Raw genomic sequence first — 22258 nt, 5'->3', positions numbered from 1 at the left:
TAATGATTGCAATGGTGATTGTGATGATGACGATATAAATATATTGATAATATAGGTTTTGTATAGCAGACATATCCACCTTGCTAGGTGCTCAAGGCACTCCTATACTACCCAGGCTTAGCTAGTCTACCCATTCCGTTGTGCACAGCTTTTTGAGGAATTACTTCCTGATGATGGTGATGATGATGATGATGACGAAAATGATGATGACAATTATAGTGATGATCATGTTTGTGGTTGTGATAGATAGATAAATAATTAATAAAGCAATGAATGATAGTGAAAATTTTACTTTTGTATTTTTTATTTGTTCGATTTCCAGTTTCTGATTCTTCATTCAAATTTTTTATTTTCTTTAGCAATCTGGCTTGGTTCAATGCGCATACCTCATGAAGAGATCAAGAGACGTATCTTAGAGATCGACGAAGAACACTTGAATGAAGGCTTGATCCAATCATTATTAAAGAATATGCCTGAGACTGAGACTATTCAACAGGTGTATGCTCTTAAGGATGAATTCAATGATATGAATGAAGCTGAGCAGTTTTGTGTTCTAGTAAGTCCTAGTCTATGTTTTCTACACTAATATGCATGGCACTTTCTTCAATATCCATATGATCTTCTCAGGGAGTGGGGCAGGAATAACCACTAATGATAGATTTTTAAAAGAAATTCAAGAGGAGCTTGAAAATTGCAATGGAGCATGAAATAACACAAGATAGCATCTATTGATTTCCTTAAATGTGCAGTTCATAGTAGCGAAAAAATCTTCTTCTGTTTACTCTATGTTATTTGATTTGTTGGCTATTTTTCATTACCTGTGTTATTTGGGAGATTTTGTAGCCATCATTGAATATTATCTTCTTGAACTTTCATCGTATTTTTAAGTGGTTGGCATCGGAAAACAATTAATGAAATGTTATTGAACTTATGCTTATCTGCCTATTGAATATTGATATTGTTTGAAATACTGCAATCATTAATCATGCTATTTTTTTGTTCAGGTTGGAAATATCAAGGGCCTTCAGAAGAGGTTACAGTCTATCCTATTCAAGATGAAGTTCCCAGAACTTGTATCGGACATCAAACCAGTAAGTCAATTTATAGAACATCACAAGGTCATTTCTCGCAAACTTGTCACATCAAATTCCAATCAATTATCTTTGTACAAGGTTCACTATCATTCATGTTATTATCAATTTATGCTGATATAATATGGTTTGCAGCGATTTCCATAGTTTAGTGTGCATTCTTCTGCACCAATGCTTGTTCCTTGTCTACCTGATATGTTTCTGCCACTAAACTATTCTTATTATGGTTCACCTTATGATGACATTTTGTTTAACTTCTCCAGTAATTCTAGGAGAAATATTTACTAAGTGTATAATATAAATTGTAACCTGAATTCATATTAATGTTATTGTTCACTAGAATCACTACTATCATAACATCGTGACCCTTGTTTATATGGTGTATCATATTATTTTTGATGATTATTAATAACATGCTTTCATCATATGATGATAATTTCACCTCTCCTCCAGAACATTGCCACGGTAACCAAAGCATGTGAAGAGCTGAGGTATAGCATAAGTTTCAACAAAGTTCTCGAGTTGATTCTTCTCTTTGGTAACTACATGAACTCGGGGTCAAGGAATGCAGGGTCATTAGGATTTGATCTCAATTTCTTAACAAAGGTGAGTACGGTCTTGTTCAACTCTTTCCTTTCTCTGTCTCTCCTTTGTTTTTTTACAGGTTGTCTAAAGCTTTGGTAGAGGATTAATAATGTGACCTGCACTTGAGAATCATCTAGCATTTCAATCACACAAATTTGTTGTGGCCATCCTGTTTTCAATTGGTCATGATCAAATTTTTGTATTATGTTGTATGTAGCACCCTTTAATGGTAATGTTTTCATTTTTCTTTAAAAAATGCTTTACCTCACAAATTTAGTAATTGGATATTAGAAAGCTAAAGACAAAGACAATATCCTGACAATTTCATTTTATTCAATACTTGAGAAGTGTTTTGTTTCAATTAAATAATATGCAGGTATTTCATTTTGATAAAAGAACCATTCAAAATTAAATTTTGATGTAAAATCACAAATTTATCCAATAAAACATTTTTTTTTAATTATTCTCATCACAATTGCAACAGTCTCTTTGTCTCTTTTCGCTGGAGATGATGGGTGTCTTATGTGTTTGTCTCCTTGAATATTTTGATTAAAAACCTTCTTTTTTTTTAATTCATCATCTCTTTTATTCTCTTGTAGCTAAGAGGTACCAAGTCAATGGATAACAAGATCAACTTCCTGAACTTCTTGGCTGATCAGATTCAGAACGTGTACCCTGAGCTAGCTGAGTTTCCAGAGACAGTAACCCATGCTGTCAGGGCATCAAGAGGTATGGAATGCCATATATGCTACCCACTCATCTATACAGATTAAATCGGGATATCTTATCGGCATAGAACCCACATGACCAACACATAGTCACTGTAACTTATCCCCACGATGAATGCATTTGCCATTTGTTTGCAGATGAAATCCATTCATAAATATGGGGCTTAGTTCATCAGAAAATGCTGGAATTTTCAGCTTTATTGAGGACATCTCTCCAACTCCTTAGGTGGCCATCCTAGAACCTCAATAAATCAGGATACCTAAATTGTTTATCAATGTCTTGCTGCTATTGTGGAAATTTGCCACTCTTCATGATGTTTAGTATTAATAGAAATTTTGATTGAAAGTGGGTCACTTTTCATGATGTTAAGGCTTTTGATGAAAGACTCTTTGTTACTTTGATAGAAATTTTAGTTGAAAGTTGGTCTTTCTTCATGAAGATCATTTAGCTTTTTGATCAAATACTCTTGATAATTGGATAGAAATTTCAATTGAAATTTGGCCTCTATCTACGAAGTTTAGCTACTGGAATAATTGTTCGAATTGTTACGGTAATATCCAGTTATTGTTAAATGTGTTTTTTTAAACAAACTTATCTATTTTATTTTTCCTTCCCCAGTATCTGACGAGAACATCCAAAAGAACATGAAGCAGATGAAGAATGAAATCAAAGGATTGGAGAAGGATTTAGACAAGTACAAACCAGTGGCTAATGTCAATGATGGTTTCAAGCCTATCATGGAGATATCCTTTACAACATCAAAACAAACCACTAGGGACCCAAGAACAATGCTTGCTAATTGATTAAGAAGTGTTCAGTAACCATTCTTGTTATATTACTGTTTAGCCAGGGGGTTATTACTGTACAACATAACAAGAAAAAGATATTTTTGGGGCAAAGTTGTCTATATGTTTCATTGTTGTTGACAAATGATTATTCACATAATGCATTTGCAGTCCTGAAAGGCATTTCCAAAGAAAGAACAAATATTGTATAATTGGATCATGTCTAAACATGGTGCATTTATTAAGCAAAATTACAATATCCGCTAGAGAATTCATTAAATTCGTAGTTAATCATCCATACTATACTTTCCTGCTCTCACCATTGCATATGAAAGTAGAATTTCCTTGACTGACAAATGTCTCCACGAGTTCTTGAAGAAGGCTAAAGAGCAGTACAAGGTTCTAGAAGGCATGTATGACCAGATGAAGGAACTGTATACCAAGATTGCCGAGTTCTATGCCTTTGACATGTCCAAGAAATCCATGGAAGAATTCTTTGGTGATATCAAGACCTTCCTGGCAGAATATGATGTAAGAACTCGGGAAGGGGAGGGAAGGGGGAGGGGAGATGTCATCAAGTCTGTGGAAGGGTGTATTCAATCTCCAAGCAGTTGGTATAGCATTAAACCATAGTCGAGATGCGTTAATCCAAATGCACTTTTTTCTACAGCATAAATTCAAAGTGAGGTGATTTTTTTTTCTCTAGTTAAACTACTTCATGTAAATGACGGACATCTGTTCCTGCAGGCAAATTCACCTTTTGCAATTGTTTCCTTTAACTCCACGTATCGGGCAATTCCATGCAAAAATCAACCTTACTGTACATCCCCCATGACAACCTTTCGTATGAAAACAACAAATTCCTACACGAAGGTCCCTCACATAGGAATTGCCCCATTATGATTTGTTTTGGGGGGAATGGAGTGAAATAATAATAATATAGAGTATTTCTAAAGCGCCAAATCCACATTGATTATGTGCTCAAGGCGCTGAAAATATACTTGGTATATTATTACCCCGGCTGTAGCTGAGCGGCCATATAGGCGCTAAAGCATTCAAGGAATAAATCCTACCGGGTACCCATTCACCTCACCTGTGTCGAGTGCAGCACAGTGTGGATAAATTTCTTGCCGAAGGAAATTACGCCATGGCTGGGATTCGAACCCACTACCCTCTGTTTCAAAGTCCGAAGACTAATCCACTGGGCCACAACGCTCCACTGTATGAATAGCTGATTGATGTCTAGTGTTTTTTTCATTCCAGCAATCCAAGCAGGAGAACAAGAAGAGGTTAGAAGCTGAGGAGAAGGCCAAGAAAGCCAAAGAAGCTAAGGAGAAGAAAGAAAGAGAGAAGAAGATGAAATCACATAGAAAGAACAATCTACTAGATATGACCATAGGTAACAGTTTTCAATCTCATTTTGATATTGTTTTACCGCAGTTCTTTTATAGAAGCATCTAGTAAAATAATTGTCTAAGTAGTAGAGTTTAGGGGAGCGTTTCATGGAGAGATTTGTTCAGTGATTTTCACTCACATTATTTGCTCTTATTCAATCAATTGCAAGGATTTAAATTTCTTATAAAAATAGTGAAAATCACCGATTATTTGCTTCACAAAATACTCCACAGATCATTATAATGATTCAGTTGTGTACATGAGCAGTAAATGTTGAATATTATTTGATGATATGATTTAATGACTCTGACAATTGTTTCTTTTTTTTTGTAGATGATGACCAAGAAGGAGTGATGGATAACTTGATAGAGGCCTTACAGAGTGGATCAGCCTTCAGTAGACCACATAAGAAACGAGGACCAGCTAGAGCAGCCGGAGGTGAGGTTTTCACATTTAAGAACATTTTCTAGAGGAGTCTTGTTTTAGGAAGAAACCAGGCATATTTTTATCCATTTTCATTTTCCTTATATGGATCTCCAGCAATCTTTTATTGTAGAAGAATAAAAGCACCATATTTTTACCCATTTTCACTTTTCCTCACATGGATCTACAGGAATCTTTTATTTTAGAAGAATAAAAGGGCCATATTTTTGCCCATTTTTCATTTTTCAACAAATTGATTTTGAATCTTCTTTTAAAGGGGGGGGGGGGTGGAACCATATATTTCCGCATTGTACCAGTAGATGAAGATCACTGTAAATTTTATTAAATAAATCCAAAATATTTTTACCACAAATGATGAATTCTTACCTTTGGAAAAATATAAGTAAAATGAAAAAGAATTGCCCTAAACCATTCTTGGGTCTTATATAAAAAAAAAACAACTTGCCACCTGAGCTTGTCTTGCATCTAATTTGTATACTCCTACCATAATATTTTCTTGTGAATAGAGCATTTACTTCAAAAGGTATTGTGCTCATTTGGTAGATACTGACTATGTCAGAGTACAAACCCAATTGCTATCAACTCCATTATATCAAGGATTTTCTCAAATTACATTTTCTTTTCATTCTTATCAGATGAGATCTCCTTTCTAAATCACAACTATCTCACCTTGCCCCTTTTTCATAAAAGTTACCTTTGTGATATCTTTGCCATCCAGTGATAACTTCTACAAACATGCCAACCGTTCCCTTTTTAGAGTATTTGTTCCTCTTTTTTGCTCTGAATACACGAATACTCTTTTTGTATGATTTGTTACTTAAAAAAAAAAAATTCCTATCATGGGGTATGTATTATTCACAGGGCGTGACACTGGCGCCGGTCCGACAGTCCCAGACTGGTAATAATCACTGTCGGGCCAGTAACTTGTTGCATGAAAAGAACAAGTAAATTCTTTCCTACAAGCACGTGTTTAAAAGGGTGAATTATCAAGTTTTCAAGTAAAGTCTTTAACGTTTTTCACTGATCTCACTACAACAGGCTGGCGATTGTTACGTTGAGACAAAATATTTTCAATACTCTTTTTTTTTGTCAAAAAATACCTTTTTCCTTATTTTGGTTGTTGAAGGTTGGCAAGTCTGCTTCCATGGAATCCCTGGGAAGTTCCATGATAGCCAAAGTTTTGATAATCATAAGCTCTTTATGAAACAGGCCACATGTCAAAAGATGAAGTGTAATTAGAGTGGGATTAATTTTTCTTTGGAGATATGCATATTTATATGATTATTTATCTCAGCAGCAATACATAGAATGTGATTGTTTTTGTGTAATGCATGACCTCCCATATCAGATGTAATTAATACTCAAAATCCTCACTCACTCATACATGTTATTTGTACTTTTCTTCCACCACAGCTGAGAGACAGCGGCAATTGGAAAGATCGAGGTCAAGGGTCGGGAGGATGATGCCTGTTTCATTAACGGAAATCGATATCAATGGAAGTGCCTCACCGAACGTAGTCAGATCAAATAATACAAACAATGGTGGTGGAAGAACTAGGGGAAGGAGAGGAGGTGACAAAGAAGGACAAGATGGTGATGCTTTGATGGAAAGATTAAGACAATTATAGTACAGGATCAATGTTGGATTGCAAAGCCAACACGGGACAACATGATCATGAAAGTTCATCTGTGTTGGTAAAAGATAACGATTTTGTTGAACTTTGGTTCACAACACAAAAAAACAGAAAATAACGAAGAGTTACCTCGAAATTTTCGGCTGCTAACAGGACAACATGTGTGGGACTGAAGCAGGAAAAGCTGTTGGATATTTAGCCAACATGAAATAGGATGTGTGGGACATATGCCTTGAATATCACTGTATACCAATTGCCATATATCATAAATGGGACCGAGGCATATGTTGCCTAGAGCATGGATCAGAGCCATGAGGAATATTTCAGATGTCAAACCAACACCATTGATCATGAATGGGATCGAGTCAAGATTTTAGCCGACAGAGAAGTATGTATGTGGGACCATGGTTTGGAAGAACCTATTAATGTTCAGTCACTACCAAGAAAATATGGGACTGTAGGGCATAATGCGGAAGAATGTCCCAAGAACCCTGTAGGCTGTAACTGACATCGGGAAATCATGCCATCACCAAAACTTCTCCCATAGCTGAGGCACGTCAAGGAGCATTGAATATTACCATGTCTGTTCTTATGCAGAGTAGGACAACGAAGATGAAACCAAATACCAACCACAAACAAGCCTTCCAGATTGGGTTCGACACTTGTCCGAGCACCAACACCAGATCCACCAAAAGAGCATTTTGAAAGATTCAGAAATACACATGTATACGTCAAGTGTTCTTTTGTAATGTGAGTTTTGCGTAAGGCTTCCGAACATGGGCCATTACTGACAGTACATGTCCCAGCCCCCGCCATTTTCTCCACAGTTCTATATATTTTTCATATCTTGTCAATCTGACCTACATACATCACTTTTTGGTTGGCCTAGGTCCTTATTTTTATTAGGAGACTGAACTTTGGAATCAAAGTACTCCTATCATTATTTTGTCTGTCTGGTATACCTGCCTCCTCTATCATTAATATACTACACATCCATTTTTGTCACTGCTGTAACTGCTATGTAGGCCACATTCAAATTGCGGGTAAGTCTACTTGAGATTTAATTGTCATAATGGCATTTGGTCCAATTTTCATGACCTTTGACTATTTAGGCCAAATACTATATCGATTTAGCTGAACTATGATAAACTGAATGTTATTAGCCAAATGGAATAATGGACCAATTGCTTATAATGGCAAGTAGAAATGAGATGGAACGGTAAGTTGACTAGTTGAAGAGCTCAGTGGTACATGCAGCCTATCCGTTGGCTACTCCTGGTTTATTAAAAAAAAATAATCAGTATTTTTACTGAAAGGAAATATTAATGTAGTAGGTGTTCCTAACCCATGTCACAGCAGTGACAAAGAAAGTATTTTAATTATTTGTTTTGGTTTGGCTCCATGTCTCCAAACAAAAACATTATTATCATTAGTTTATCAATTTTGTGTATTTTCTTAACTCAAGATTTTAAAGATGGTGGTATAATCTTTCAACATATATTTCAAATTTTGTGGATTTTTCATCAATCTAATACATTACTATTAATGATGCTTTTGATAGCCAAATTTATATAGTGCTTTTTTCCAGAGGATAAAACACTCAACTACTATTTAAAGGCATTATTTAGCTTATCCTAGTTCTGACCTACTTTCTGTCATGATTCTGAGTTTGAATTATGCTGAAATTACAAATATATTCTAGATATACAGTGCATCCTAGAAAAGGGGATACCTAGGATTCTCATTCTTTTTATCAGCATAGCCATAGGCAAATATGATATGGAATGGTCACATGTACATGAGCATATGAAGTGAGAGTGAAAACAAAGTCACTCAGGACTATCTTTCTATCATTCTTGACAATTTAAAAACTTTTTATTGTATGTAATCTGCCATGCATGGATTATTTACCTGGTATTAACTCTCTAATCAAAGACTAGATGATTAAACTTCACAAGTCAAATTTGAAGTCAATATACAGTTGGATTTTAAAGTTGACATCGACGTTCCACACATACTGCTCAACTTAACAGAAATTAAATCTTTGGAAATGTACAGGGTTTCCACAATGAATCTGGTATCAAGGGATCATTGTGCTCTTTTTTTTTTTTACTCGGATGTATCATGTATCAAATGTTGAAATATATCTCGGTGTGATTATATAAATTTGAAAAACCAAATATTTGGGCAAAACTTTGTTAATGTTTACATGAATTTTTGCTTAGTTTCCTCACCAAACACATCTTTTAATTGCTTTTGTTGTTGCTCTTAATAAAACAAGACGATAGGAGAAATACTTTGCAACTACAGTTCATTAATATATTTAACAGTGATTTCAAATAGCTTTAAATGTGGCTTTATCCTTTGAAACTGAATTGTTCATGTACGCTTCTAACATTCAACATTTTCATATTTAAAGATCAGAAAATTGATTTTATCTCCAGAAATACTTGTTACCATGGAGATATAGTATCACACAGAGGGACAATTTGTGTGTCTAATTTCCGTGGTTTATTAAAACTTTTCCATTCCATCTTTGTCTTATCAATAATGAAATCAGGATTTTTTTTTTCTGGGATGCACTGTATACAAGGGTTGGGCTGGGGGGGAAAACCTGCAAAAAAAATCAGGAGCTTCAGAATCAGTACTACCTAAGAACTTTGGAAATAAATGCTATCGAATGCCTCCTTTAACAAAGAAGTTCATCAAAAGTAAAATTAAAGCTTTCATTTTTTAAATGTACATGTATGCTCTTCATTAGAAATATTCTACTAGAGTTGTTATATTTTTCTATGTTACCTTTGGGGAATATCAAACTTGCGTATATTCTAAAATGTATCTAATTGGTTTCATGTGTATACAAATGTATTTAATTCTCTTTGCCTCTGTGATTAGATTTTGTATTAAAGAGGTGACAGGGATATGTTTATATAATGTACATATATTTTCCATGAAGAGAATACAAAAAAATATACGTAACAGACATTTCATGTTCTCTTGTGTTTTTATTCTTGTATACTTTTATGTTCCTGCATAAATTAGAATGTTCAATGTACTTTATATTTTACCTGAATAAACATCTTTGGTAATATATGTACTTTTAAAAATTTGCGCACATAAAAATACTGCAAAACTGCTAAGCACACTCTTATCTTACACTGCAAAATGATTGTACTACGTAGATTATCTTTCAGGAAAAAACATATGCACATTTTGAAATAGTCATGAGACAGATATGGCACAATTCACATGGTATTAAGTAATCGGTTCAAATATTTGCAAGGCCAACTATCTTTTTGAGCTAAAATATGTTACACATTTTGATTGAAACTTTGGCATATAATATTTTTTCTATAAAAGAGGGTCATTTATAAGAAAGCGTGAGTTTTTACAGATGACTGTCAATCTAGGGGTCTTTTTTTTTCTTATAAATCTGCCAAAAATGTATGCACCGCTGGTGATTCATTCTTAAGCAACAATCATGTTGACTATCATCTGCTTGTGCATCTGTTAGAAAAGAGCACAATTTGTCAAAATTTTATTAGGATTATATAAAAATCACAAAAAACAATGAGGTAACAAATTTAGCACAAAAACAGGATTACCAGTCGTGCATAACTTTAATACATCTTTATGAAATACCAGCTAGATTTAGTACTCGAGTATGACTTTAAATGTCAGTCCAGAAGACATGACTCTCAAGTGCTCATAGCTTCCTCTATGACCCCCCTAGTCAGTTTATATCATGAATATCTGTAGTAATATCAATTATTTAAAAAAAATCAGCAATCATTAGTCAGTACATAAAAAAAATCATCCCCATTTTGTGTACTTAAAAAAAAATAAATTCATAGTATTTATTTATAATTAAAAAGTTTTGGATTTACATGAAATACTATTTCGACAAAAGGGGAGATTCAAAGAGCCACATCAAAATAGCTTCTAAAAACTGGAATGACAAAACTCCTGGGAACCATTGCAGAAAGACCTATTAACAAAAATCAAAGGCAAGTTTTAATTGTATACTTTTGATTGGTTGAATTTGGAAATCTGCATGTATTTCTCTGTTTGATTGCAACTTTCTGCTATGGGCCCCAGGTCAACTATATTCACAAAAATAACCACATACACTTTCTACATAGGTCTTGGAGTATGGTACTAGTACCATGGATCAAACACAACCGAAACAACAGATTCCAACATCAACAATTCTTCTCTAAATGTAAAATGAAAAAACGATAGAGATTGTCAGGTTGATTGTAGGAGGCATGGATGTCGGGGGGGGGGGACACATCTGTTGTTGCATCCCCCCCTCCCAAACGAAAGATAATGCTCTGCTTTGACAACCATGGTAGGAGGGGTATGTCACAATAAAAGATTCTGAAGGTTTTACTACAAAGACTGCCAACCTTGATCCAAATATGAGGTAAAACAAGTAATTTTTTACATGGTTTCTCAAATTTCCTTGAAAAAGTGCTAGAACATTGCACCGTGAGACATATTTGCTAATAAATGTAAATGGTGCACATTGTGAATAGACGTAAATGAAAAGATACAGTAAATCTTACTTCAATAAGATTTACTTGGACACTTATAAAGGTGTAAGATGTCTACAAATAGAGCAAGTATATACATGTATGACATAATATTTTACATGTATATCACAATCGGTGCTGGAGTTTATTCAATTTCAATGCATGCACGCCAGCTGCCTGTTCCTGCTCAAATCTTTAATTTGAAGACATTTCTAATTTTGGTAAACAGTTTGAAGTCCCTAAACTTTTTTCAAATGGTTGGCAGCTCAGTATTAATTCATTTGATCTGATTCTAAATCTTTAAGAATATATGGGAACAGTTTGACTTTGACAGATCATAAGAACCAACTCTTTTCCCCCTCTGAGAAGTTGCTTCAAGCCTGAATCGAATGAATCTCGCCAATACTTGGTTTGTCAAAAAATGAACACAATTTTCTTGTTTGTTCATAAGGAAAACAAGAAATAAGTTCAAGTCAACAGCATTTGAATGACACCTTGATTAGGTTTGTAACACCAAACATTTATCACTGAATGTAACCGTTTAGAAAATATGCACAATCGAAAGTGGTTTAATTGCACAACAAAGAACTTTTATTTTTAAGTAAAAGAATGTGACAACTTGGCACTTAATGCATTAAAAATCATAGAGAAATTTTGATTCAAACATTTTGAAAAACTAGAGACTTGTGATTGCACACAATCAATATCTGTGCCTCTCCCAATGCCAGATTAGAAATATATTACACACTAAACATCTACATGTACCATCTAATATTAGATCATTATAATGCCATAAGCATACATTTAAACAAGCTTGCTTTGATCTCTCAAATGGTTATTTGGTATATTGACATATACACGTATGTAATGACTACCAGCTATTTTGCACTACAGTACTTAAATTGTGTGTAGTGATACAAGGTCATAAACCTAATTAAGATATCATTCAAATGCTAATATTAAGTTGAGGTTTCAAGTGATACTTCACAGATTCACTAACTCTTCTGGGTTATCTCAAATGGGGTACTGACCAAGATGAGCATAATTGACATTGCCATTAATTTCATGAACCATCCGAAGAGGTTTTCAGCTGACAAACATAATTTCTATTTCGGCTAAAGAATCTGATTGAATCAAATTTTCTTAAAATAATACTGCTAATCGCTAAGGAAACGTTTGAGACCGTCAAGACTCTGAAATTGTGTGAGAATATAGACGGTTGAGTTCAAACATTAAAATAAAACTTTTTTTTTTTTTTAAAGGCCTCTTGGAAGACTTTGTGCAAACGACAACATAAAGTCTCTTAGAAGGCGCATCCAAGTCATCAAAGTCTTCTTTTAAAGGTTGGAACAAGATCTAACATCTCTGGTAGAATATAGGGCATTGGTGAAGATATGGATAGACTGAAGATGTGTATCCTTGTCATCAAAGAAGTTTTTTAGAAGTTTGGAACAAGACCTAACATCTCTGGATCTGTGACCAGGATTTGATTGAAGATGGGACACAGGTGAAGAGATGGATAGATGACATAGAGCCTCTGAAGAATCAGGATCATCTTCTCTTTACTGGTTCCTGGTGGTAGTTTGTCCATCGATGGACACGGTAATGGTTCATCCTGTTTTAATAAAGTAGATACAAATAATAAAGTGTTAAAGAACTGAAGGACAGAATGAGATTACATTGATTGGGCTGATTCATAAATCCTTCTTTCCCACAATTCTTTTTAATTTTGAGGGCACCTCAGAAAATGCTGTATTTGATTGTGATATTTGATTTCCCCCATGAGCATGAGCCTGCATTCCTCTTCAACTCGTAAGGTGTCGATTGTCCTCCTCGGATAACATTGTCCAATGTCAGAAATATGAATTGATACCACACACAAAAATGTTCGCTTCCAATGAACACACAAAAGAAAGATATTTATTACCTAGTCACGGTAGACTGCGATTTGTTACTTGCTAACACTGAAAAGGGTATGAACTCTGTCCATGCTGTGAGAGTCGGAGAATATTTCTACCTGTATTGATAATTTTGTTTTCTTTCTTAACTTTTTATTTCAAATAATAATACAAAAGACGTTAATAATACATTGGATAAATCCATATGCCATAAAAAACACCCACCGCAAGATCTGAAAATGCCTTTAATCATCTACTCATAATAGTTTTCCTTACATCATTAACTACATTTCTATATCGCTTCAAATGTCAATGACTTTGCATGACTTTTTGGATAACAGTGTTTGTTAAAAAAATATTGCAAGTAAAAACCTAACATATTCACATTTCAAGGAAATACAACCACAATGATCTACATCTCTTCCTGGCTTTCTTATTACGTTACCTGGGGAATATAAATTTCGAATCCAACATCCCAAAATCATCAGGGAAGTTTCATGAGCATCCTTTAATATATTTTCCCTTATTTTTCCATTTTTTTTATATTCTGAATGGGACATACTTGTTTCAATCAATTATTTGTTCACATTCAAAATTTCCAGCCCAATTTATTTATTGACAAAAATGAAATTTTTAAAAAACACTTTCATAACAATCATCAAACACTTGGAACATCAGATGGGAACATTTCTGCACGACTTCTCCCCGGAATGCAAACATAAGACTATGTTAAGTTAGAAGTCAATATGTGATTTGAAACTGTCATTAACAGAATATTAAGTAGGTTCCAAAAGAAACTGATCAAACTTTACAAGGGCACTGTACAAATTCCACTCAGTCAAAATGAACAACATTTTTACACAGGCAAGCTTCAATCACCTTTAGCACATTGGTTCAATCACAGATAGGATATAGCCCCTCACATCCAATTGATTTCAGAGTCCATAATCCACAAAATCACGAAAGAAAAACCAATGAATTCCCAGTTCATCACAGATTATTGTTCACAGGCATGTTTAAGTGATTGGCTTAATCACAAAGAAGCTGCAGGAAGTTAAATAAAACAATCACACAGCCACACACAGATCCCTGGGGTATGTCCCGGTAAGCAGGGGATGATCTGAACACAGTGGTTGTCTGTGTGTGGCTGAGTGAGGTACACACAGATACACACTGTGTTCAGATTATCCCCAGTGTGATTATTGCAGTAATTTAAAATTTTGATGTTAATTTCCTGTAGCTTCTTTGTAATTTAGCCAATCACTATAACATGTCCGAGAATGACATGCATAATAAACTGGGAAGTTTGTTTAATCCCATCTCACTTTCATTGGTCTATCTTTTGCCATTTTGTGACTTTGGATTCTGAAACCAATTGATTTGAGAGGCTAAAGCCTTTCTGTAATTGAACCAATCTCTTTAATCACTAGCATACCTAGGGGGGGGGGGGGGGCAGTCTGCCCCCGACGAGCCACAACCCATGCAAAGGACGTATCCCTGCCCCCCCCCCCTGACGAGCTTGAAAGACCTTTTTGGCCCCCCTGACGAGCTTGAAGACCTTTATTGCCCCCCTGACGAACTTGAAGACCTTTTTTTTTTTTTTTTTGCTTGTCAAATTTTTTTCTGGTACAAAATCCTTTATTTGTGATTGAAGAACTTTTTTTTGCTTGTCAAATTTTTGGCGGACGGTTTTGCCCCCCTGTGGAAAATCCTAGGTATGCCACTGCTCTTAATTATTCAAATGCGCTTAGTAAGCAAACAGTTACTGTTGGTGAAAGTGATGGGGAAATTATCATGAAGCAAGCTGGGTGTAGCTATCTTTCCGAAGCAAAGCTGAGGAAAGGTAGCGAGTACATCCGGCTTGCACAGGTAGTGATACATGTAGTTTACCTCGTCACCTGAAATCAAGAGGTGATTACATGGTTTATATTCCACATCTGGATCCCCTATAACGAAGAAACTGGTATCAGTACTTCTCTAGAAGAAGAATTCAGTTGTTTTTTTTTAAATCAAGGTTTCCTTTGAAAACAACAAGATCCATCGAGACGATTATGCTTGTTTTAATGCTAGCGCGTATGTAAACTGTGCGCAGGCATCAGAGATCTTGCTCCAGCAAGATTACTTGTGACCTCACAAAGGAATTTTACCATCACAACAAAAGGGCAATGCACTTTTTTGCACAAAGTTGAACAGCTAGTGTGTATGTACACTACGCGTACCCATCTAGATCTTGCGCGATCGTCACTGCAGGTGATGAAGAAAGATGGACCCAAAAAAATCAAGTGGCAATAACCTCTTCAATTCCCGGGTACTCAATCATAACACATTATGACCTTATGAGCTGAAAAAGATCAACGAAAGAAAAAAGGTCCATCACTGCGAGTGATGATTGATGGGGAAACTAACCTTATCACATGACCGAATTCTGACCAATCCTTTGGCAGGAATATAGTAGATACATGTAGTATGCAGAATATAATAGATAAGTGAAGCTAGCCTGTGTAAAAATATTGTTCATTTTGACTGGGTGGAATTTGTGTAGTGCCTTTGTAAAGTTTAATCAGTTTCTTGTGGAACCCAGTTTAAATGGAAATGGACACATCAACCTTTTTCTTCATAAGCACTGGTAAAAAAAACTCGAAAAGTAGTTCAAACAGCAAGATTTTTTACCTAATATTTGCCATATAATATATTGTTACCATGGCAACACAATTTCTGACACATGCAAAAGAAACATGTCTTGCACATCTTTATCTCAAGACCAATGTGTGCCAAATTTCATTAGCCATATGCTGATTCCTATATACAGTAACTACTTCAAATTTTGTTTGGCGGGAGTACAATAAACCAAAATTGTGGTATCATATTGTGTACATGTAGTCTTGGACTTTCATGTTATCAAACATACTATTAAAGAATAAAATCTCCCCCCCCCCCAAAAAAAAAAAAAAGCCTTATAAAGTTGTGTCATTTTTTGTAGAATGTATATTATAATAAAATGTTTAAAAAACACACAAAACAAATTACCTCATTTATGTTTCTTGAAATAGTACTAAGTTTATAAGATTTCCCCCTTACAAATTCTACAAAGAGTGTATAAAATAATGGGGACGAGTGAATTTCATCCTTTCCACGTTGACAATTTTTTTTTTCAATTACACACAGAAACAAATTTCTACACAGGATGAAAACAGCCCAGAGTAAAAAAAAAGCCTATTTAAGCAATGAATTAGCCTGCATGAACCATATAAAAGGGGGAAATGCTTGAAATCCTAGGAATCAAACTGTATTTCTTCCTCCAGTTTTTTATTTTATTTTACCATCTTCAATTTGCGTTCAAGGCCTGGTTTTACTTTCTTGGCTCACAATTGTACAACTACACAAAAGATCCAAATAAGGCCAACAAAAACTGCACCTGGAATTAATCTGAAGCCAGGCCTTGCCACATACAATTTTTCAAAATCTTTTCTATAACATCTCCCCGGGGGGGCCACTTACATTGACGAGTGGATATCATGGGCGACCAGAAAAACACGTAAAAGGGATGTCTTTTTCAAGATAGGACACGTTATGTACGTAACGTGATAAGGGTGTCAAAAACACAAAAATAATGGGAAAAGGGTATCTATTTCGCTAGGAATGATAAAACAAAATTAAAATGTTTTTATAAAGGATGTCCTTTTTTCCCAACGCTACGTGTTTAGAGTCCGATTTGCGCGAGGTGTGGAAGCTGGGGCCGTACTAAACCAAATGGTGTGTAAACTAAAGGTAAAATACCGACGACCGACGGACCCGTGACATAACAAAAATATCGCTGTACTTGTTTAGGGGTTCATTTCAGGGAATACTTGCCAAGAGTATCGTTTTGTTTCCAATACTTGTTAAGGGTAGTGTTTCAGACGCCAATACTTGTTAAGGGGTGCATTTTCAGAATATGGAAAATACGTGTTTAGGGTGCTTTTCGAGACCCCTTGGTCGCGCATGGTATCCACTCGTCAATGGAAGTGGCCCCCCCGGGAACATCTCCCTGTAAAAAAATATGAAATTTGGTAAGAATTTTCCAGGCATTCAGTTGGACATCTAAGAATTGTACATTCCTCTATGTCAAATTTCATCAAGTAATTGATGCCATTCAATCATTAAGCCAAAAATTATATTCATTGTACTTATTGTTATGTTTTTGTTGTCGTTTTTTATTTTTTACTTTGTATTGATATTGTAAATTGACCCATTCAGCCCTGCTGCTGGTCAAAATTTGTACATATTATATATATACCAATAAATAAATAACAATAATTTGTCAGTGAAAACTGACATGCTTGCATGCAATTGGTTAAAAACAAATTTGTCAATGCATGCGACAAATCACTTCTCCAAAATAATGAAAATAATCACCTTGTACAACATAAGCATGGACCAGTCCAAAACAGCACAGACATAATACACAATGACACAAGTTGCAGTGGAGATACTTGTTGCAGACAAATGGAAGTGACATGTGGTGCTTTGGACGATTGAGGTTGTGATTTAGTTGTAGCGCTCGCGGTAGTGGACTCGCCGGTGACGACGGTACTGTGGATATTCGATTTCCTCCTCGCCGAGCTGCGACATGCAGATGCCACATACTATGAAGAGAGTTGGTAAGCCCAGGATGATGACAAAACATAGAATGATGGCTGATGTGTCCGTTTCCTACAAAAATAGAGAGACAAAACATATATGTATACAAGGCAAGCAGCAAATAAATAAAAATGTGAAGATGAAAATGAGTGATAAATGCCATTATTCCTTGCAATGACAACATTATAACAGATGAAATATGTGTGCGGAAAAATCAAATAATAATTGCACATTTTGCATGAAGCATTCGCTCGTTTGAGGATATTTTTATCATGCATGGTTTCAATGACCTTTTACTGCCTGAATTGTAATGTATGAGTAAGTTTTCATATACTTCATATTCTCTCTCAATAGAAAACAAAGAAGATAACATTCTTTATTCTATAATGGATACTGCAAATCAAATCATGAATTAAATGCTTCCTCTATGTGAATTCTAACATCATCACACAAAATATCACAAATGACACTTTAAAAACAGAGCCTTCAACATCATAAAAATCATATCTAGACAAATACTCCATTTCAAAGTATAATTTCATTTTGTTTAAAGATGAACAAGTTCAGAGTTTGGAGACTTGTTTTAAATGTTGACATGTACTGGGTTAGTGTGTGCAGTGTTTTTTAACTTGAAGTAAAAGGTGCAAAATCAAATATACTTTTTTAGGTGCTTTCAAATCCACTCAAAAACTAAAAATACATAGTATTTTCTAACGTAACCCAGTTAGAGAATACTAGATATGTTTGCTAGTGTGAAAGCAAATCACTTGTGATATTCCTAAAATAAGATACCCATAGTACTAGGTGCATGTACTTGTCAAACTTACGAGAATGTACAAAGGGATTTTTTTCTCCAAAAGTCACAGGTATTTTCAGTGGGAAAGTAATTACGAGAACTTTCACATCCAAGCAAGTATGCAAGTATGTTGTAAGGCACTTGGATTGATACACGTAGCTTGCTATATCTTGCTATTAACCCTTTGGAGACTGACTGATTTCACTATAACACATGTTATCCATAGATTCCGGATAAGTATACAGGCACAGTGTCCAAGAGGTTAGTTTGAGGCGCCCGAACAAGTTCTTGTAAATTAACGTGTATCTAGTTTGTTAATTATGTTAATCTGGAAGCATTTTTTTTAATGATGTGCTTGTGATCATGTCTCAAACCATATCAACTTGAATCACTCAAATGTTTTCATTTAATTTCTCATTGATAGAGAAAAGATGCATTCTGATGTCATTTTTGTGTTTAACGTTAAGTAGACATTTGAGAGTCCAGGACCCCGTTGCACATTACTATTATGGTATCTTTGCACTCCAATGGTAACATGGTAACGATGATCAACAGCCAATCAAAATCAAGGATTCCAAGCAAGATAGCATTGCATGGCAAAGTTACAATAATGGTAAACTTTATGCAAAGAAGCCCATATTATTGAAAGTTTTGGTGAAACTCCAATAAGAAAAACTTTAGTGACATCATAATTATGCATGCAAACAGCTCCCAGTTTCACAAATGCATTGAAGATTGTTGTGACATGCTTAAAGGACAAGTCCACCCCAACAAAAAGATGATTTGAATAGAAAGAGAAAAATCAAACAAGGATAACACTAAAAAAATTCATCAAAATCGGATCTGAAATAAGAAAGTTATGACATTTTAAATTTTTGCTAAATTTCATGAAACAGTTATATGCACATCCTGGTCAGTATGCAAATGAGGGGACCGATGACATCACCCACTCACTATTTCTTTTGTATTTCATTATTTATATGAAATATGAAATATTTGAATTTTCTCCTTATTGTCAAGAGGAAAATTTTTCATTCCTCCCTGAACATGTGGAATTCTATTGTTTTAACATTTTGTAGTTCAAACAATAAAAAACAAAAGAAATAGTGAGTGAGTGAAATCATCAACTTTCTCATTTGCATATCACTGAGTTGAGCATAGAACTGTTTAGTGAAAAATAAGCGACACTTTGAAATGTCATAACTTTCTTATTTTCCATCCGATTTTGATGAAGTTTTCAGAATTTCTTGTCTGATTTTTCTCTATTTATTCAAATTAACTTTTTTCTGGGATGGACTTGACCTTTGAATAAATCATTGTTCAGTTGTGGTTTGCAATAAGATATTTTTGTTCTATGTGTTCCACTTTGAGAAAAAAAAAGATGTTGATATGATGTCAAATAACATTATATTCCATGGCTTCAATTAGTCCCAGGCCATGGCCTTACGTGCCTTTCCTTATTGTGCTGTAATAAAAAAATGACTTTTAAAAGTGACATGCCCTTTAACGAAATATCTAACTAGACCTGGGGAGTGTTTCATCAACATTTTCATCCGACAAAATGTCAGATCTGACATCTTTCTCTGATGTTGATTGGCTGAGAGGTACTGTTACTATGGTAACTGTCGGATAAAATAGGACTTGTCGGATAAAACGTCCGACAAGTCCTTTCATGAAACGCCCCCCAGATATTCATATTGTTTATAAAAACAATTACGTTTCCTCCTCATTTCCTGGAAATAGTCTAGAGTTAGGGGCTAAGCAAGTTTTATCTTCTATGGTTGTGCAAATATGTGACAAATAATATCAGAAATTTTCCGTCACCAGGAAAGTCTGGCCCCTCAATTTGTACAGGACATTCTCATAATACAGACCATTCAAAGAAACTGCAAGAGAGGGAACTGCTTGTTTGTCATCAGAATATGATTATTCAGTCACTATAAAAAACACTGCATATATCATAATATGGAGATGATGATTCTCACAAGTGAGTATAAAAACATTTTGAAGAAAAAAGTCAGTTTGGCAGGAGATACCTGAATTTCAAAGAAAAATATCAGTCCTGGAATCTTACATCCCAATCAATAGCAACCCAGAAATATAAAAAAAAACCTCTAGAATTTTGTAAATCATGGATCCCACTACAACTTTCTAATTCTACACATTATTAGGCCTATATTAAAACCTGTGTTATTAAAGATATTTTGTAAAATATTAAGAGCCATTTTCTTAAATGTGATTACAAATCCCTTTCTGTCTTTCAGTAGTAACTATTGTGCAATATAAAGCAAATGAAGAGTTACAAAATTTGGTTTCAGAGGTGGACATATTTTTATCATAAGCACTTTCACAGTGATATGAGTATTAATGGACATGTTAACTACATTCATACATTATCCTAATTGCAGTTGCAAAGAGATCAAACATTTTGCAAAGAATGCAAAAAAAAATGGCAGATTCCAACAGGTGCATTTTATGTGGAAAAGGTGTAAGTAAATAAAATGTCTGCTTAAACTACTTGTAAATGTTTCCCTCATCCTATGACACTTCCTCTACACTATTTGTTCACAAACATGTCTCTATTGTGTTTTTTTTCCTTCAAGTAGGATCTTCGCAAACATGTGATGTTCAACAACTTTTTGAAGTGCCAACGTGAAATAAAGTTATGCAAACATTTTGCTCTAGCCACACAGTTCATGTGAATATTTAGCCAGATATTCTTGAAATATTCACATTCTTTTGATTTTTTTCATGTACATGTATGTTTACTGGCTATGAATTATCAATGGACAATGGTACACAAGGCATTGACACAAATGTTGAGAGAACTATGCATGAACTGTGCAAGAATTGACTTTCAGGATTTAAAATTTGCCACTTTTTTACATTTGCATCCTTCACATGAAAACCTCACTTTAGGTTTTATTATTGGTCATTTCTGGGTCAATTCATAGACTCTACAAGCTATAAAACTATTGAGGCAAAGTATAATTTAACTCAAATCTTTATTGCAAAACATATGTGCTCAACTAGATTTATGTACATATGTATCTACTTTAAAAGTTTGATTTATTCCTAAATATGTTCTACGATCATTGCTATTAAAAGCTTTGTGTTACGGGCCCCAGATCTACATGTATGTAAGGGTGTGTTTATGCTTCCATTGTGAGGACAGAATCAGCGTTTTCAAACGTCGATTCAAAACGTCGATCGTAAATGTGGTTCTGGGAGTGCTGTTTATGCTTAACTTTTCAGAGGCGAAGTCACGATCTCCAGCTGGCTTCGCATCGTAATTTTCGTTGAGCAGGAAAGCGAGGTCAAATTGGGCGCGCCCTTTTTCGATTTTTTTTTTCCGAGTGTTGTTATGGGGAAGGTACGTCGACTGTTATGTAAACATCGAACAATTTCCGATATTTTAGTCATTGCATGGAGCTTCTTGATATAGCCATATAATTAATATAATTTCCACCATGGTGAGGATAATAGTACTAAGAAAAAATAAACAATATTAAGTATACAAAATAATAAAATATCTATTTGTTTATGCTACTGGGGCATCTGGCGGTGTCTCCTCATTATAACTCATGTTCCAGGGTTTTTTTTGGTGTAAATCCCTCAACGTTCATCGTGATGACAAATTGGAAGAGTAATACTAGTAATAGTACTACACATGCAAAACAAGGGAGATGAGAGGTAATTCCGTGGAGGTAACATGCGACCATGGAGCAATGCGACTGTATTTGCCC

The 22258-nt window shown here is 34.8% G+C and overlaps 2 protein-coding genes across 2 annotated transcripts in view; one reads left to right on the top strand and one right to left on the bottom strand.

Moving 5' to 3' along the window:
* LOC129262067 (protein diaphanous homolog 2-like) overlaps positions 1–9646 on the top strand; it is a 32591-nt gene extending 22945 nt beyond the window's left edge. The window contains exons 14-22 of the mRNA XM_064100280.1: positions 360–556; positions 1005–1091; positions 1545–1697; positions 2276–2405; positions 3024–3148; positions 3557–3721; positions 4454–4589; positions 4919–5023; positions 6443–9646. Of these exons, the coding sequence (XP_063956350.1) occupies positions 360–556; positions 1005–1091; positions 1545–1697; positions 2276–2405; positions 3024–3148; positions 3557–3721; positions 4454–4589; positions 4919–5023; positions 6443–6657 (1313 nt within the window). The 3' untranslated portion in view covers positions 6658–9646. The remainder of the gene's footprint in view (positions 1–359; positions 557–1004; positions 1092–1544; positions 1698–2275; positions 2406–3023; positions 3149–3556; positions 3722–4453; positions 4590–4918; positions 5024–6442) is intronic.
* Positions 9647–9648: 2 nt separating this feature from the next.
* The window catches only part of LOC129262069 (alpha-N-acetyl-neuraminyl-2,3-beta-galactosyl-1,3-N-acetyl-galactosaminide alpha-2,6-sialyltransferase-like), a 40043-nt gene continuing 27433 nt past the window's right edge, over positions 9649–22258 (bottom strand). The window contains exons 9-10 of the mRNA XM_064100281.1: positions 17492–17788; positions 9649–12813 (exon numbers count right to left, since the gene is read on the bottom strand). The gene's annotated coding sequence lies outside the window, so the exon portion shown is untranslated. The remainder of the gene's footprint in view (positions 12814–17491; positions 17789–22258) is intronic.

The sequence above is a fragment of the Lytechinus pictus genome, chromosome 5, assembly GCF_037042905.1.
Source record: "Lytechinus pictus isolate F3 Inbred chromosome 5, Lp3.0, whole genome shotgun sequence".
In the NCBI taxonomy this organism is placed as follows: Eukaryota; Metazoa; Echinodermata; class Echinoidea; order Temnopleuroida; family Toxopneustidae; genus Lytechinus; species Lytechinus pictus.
This window is presented reverse-complemented; position numbering and strand designations above follow the sequence as displayed.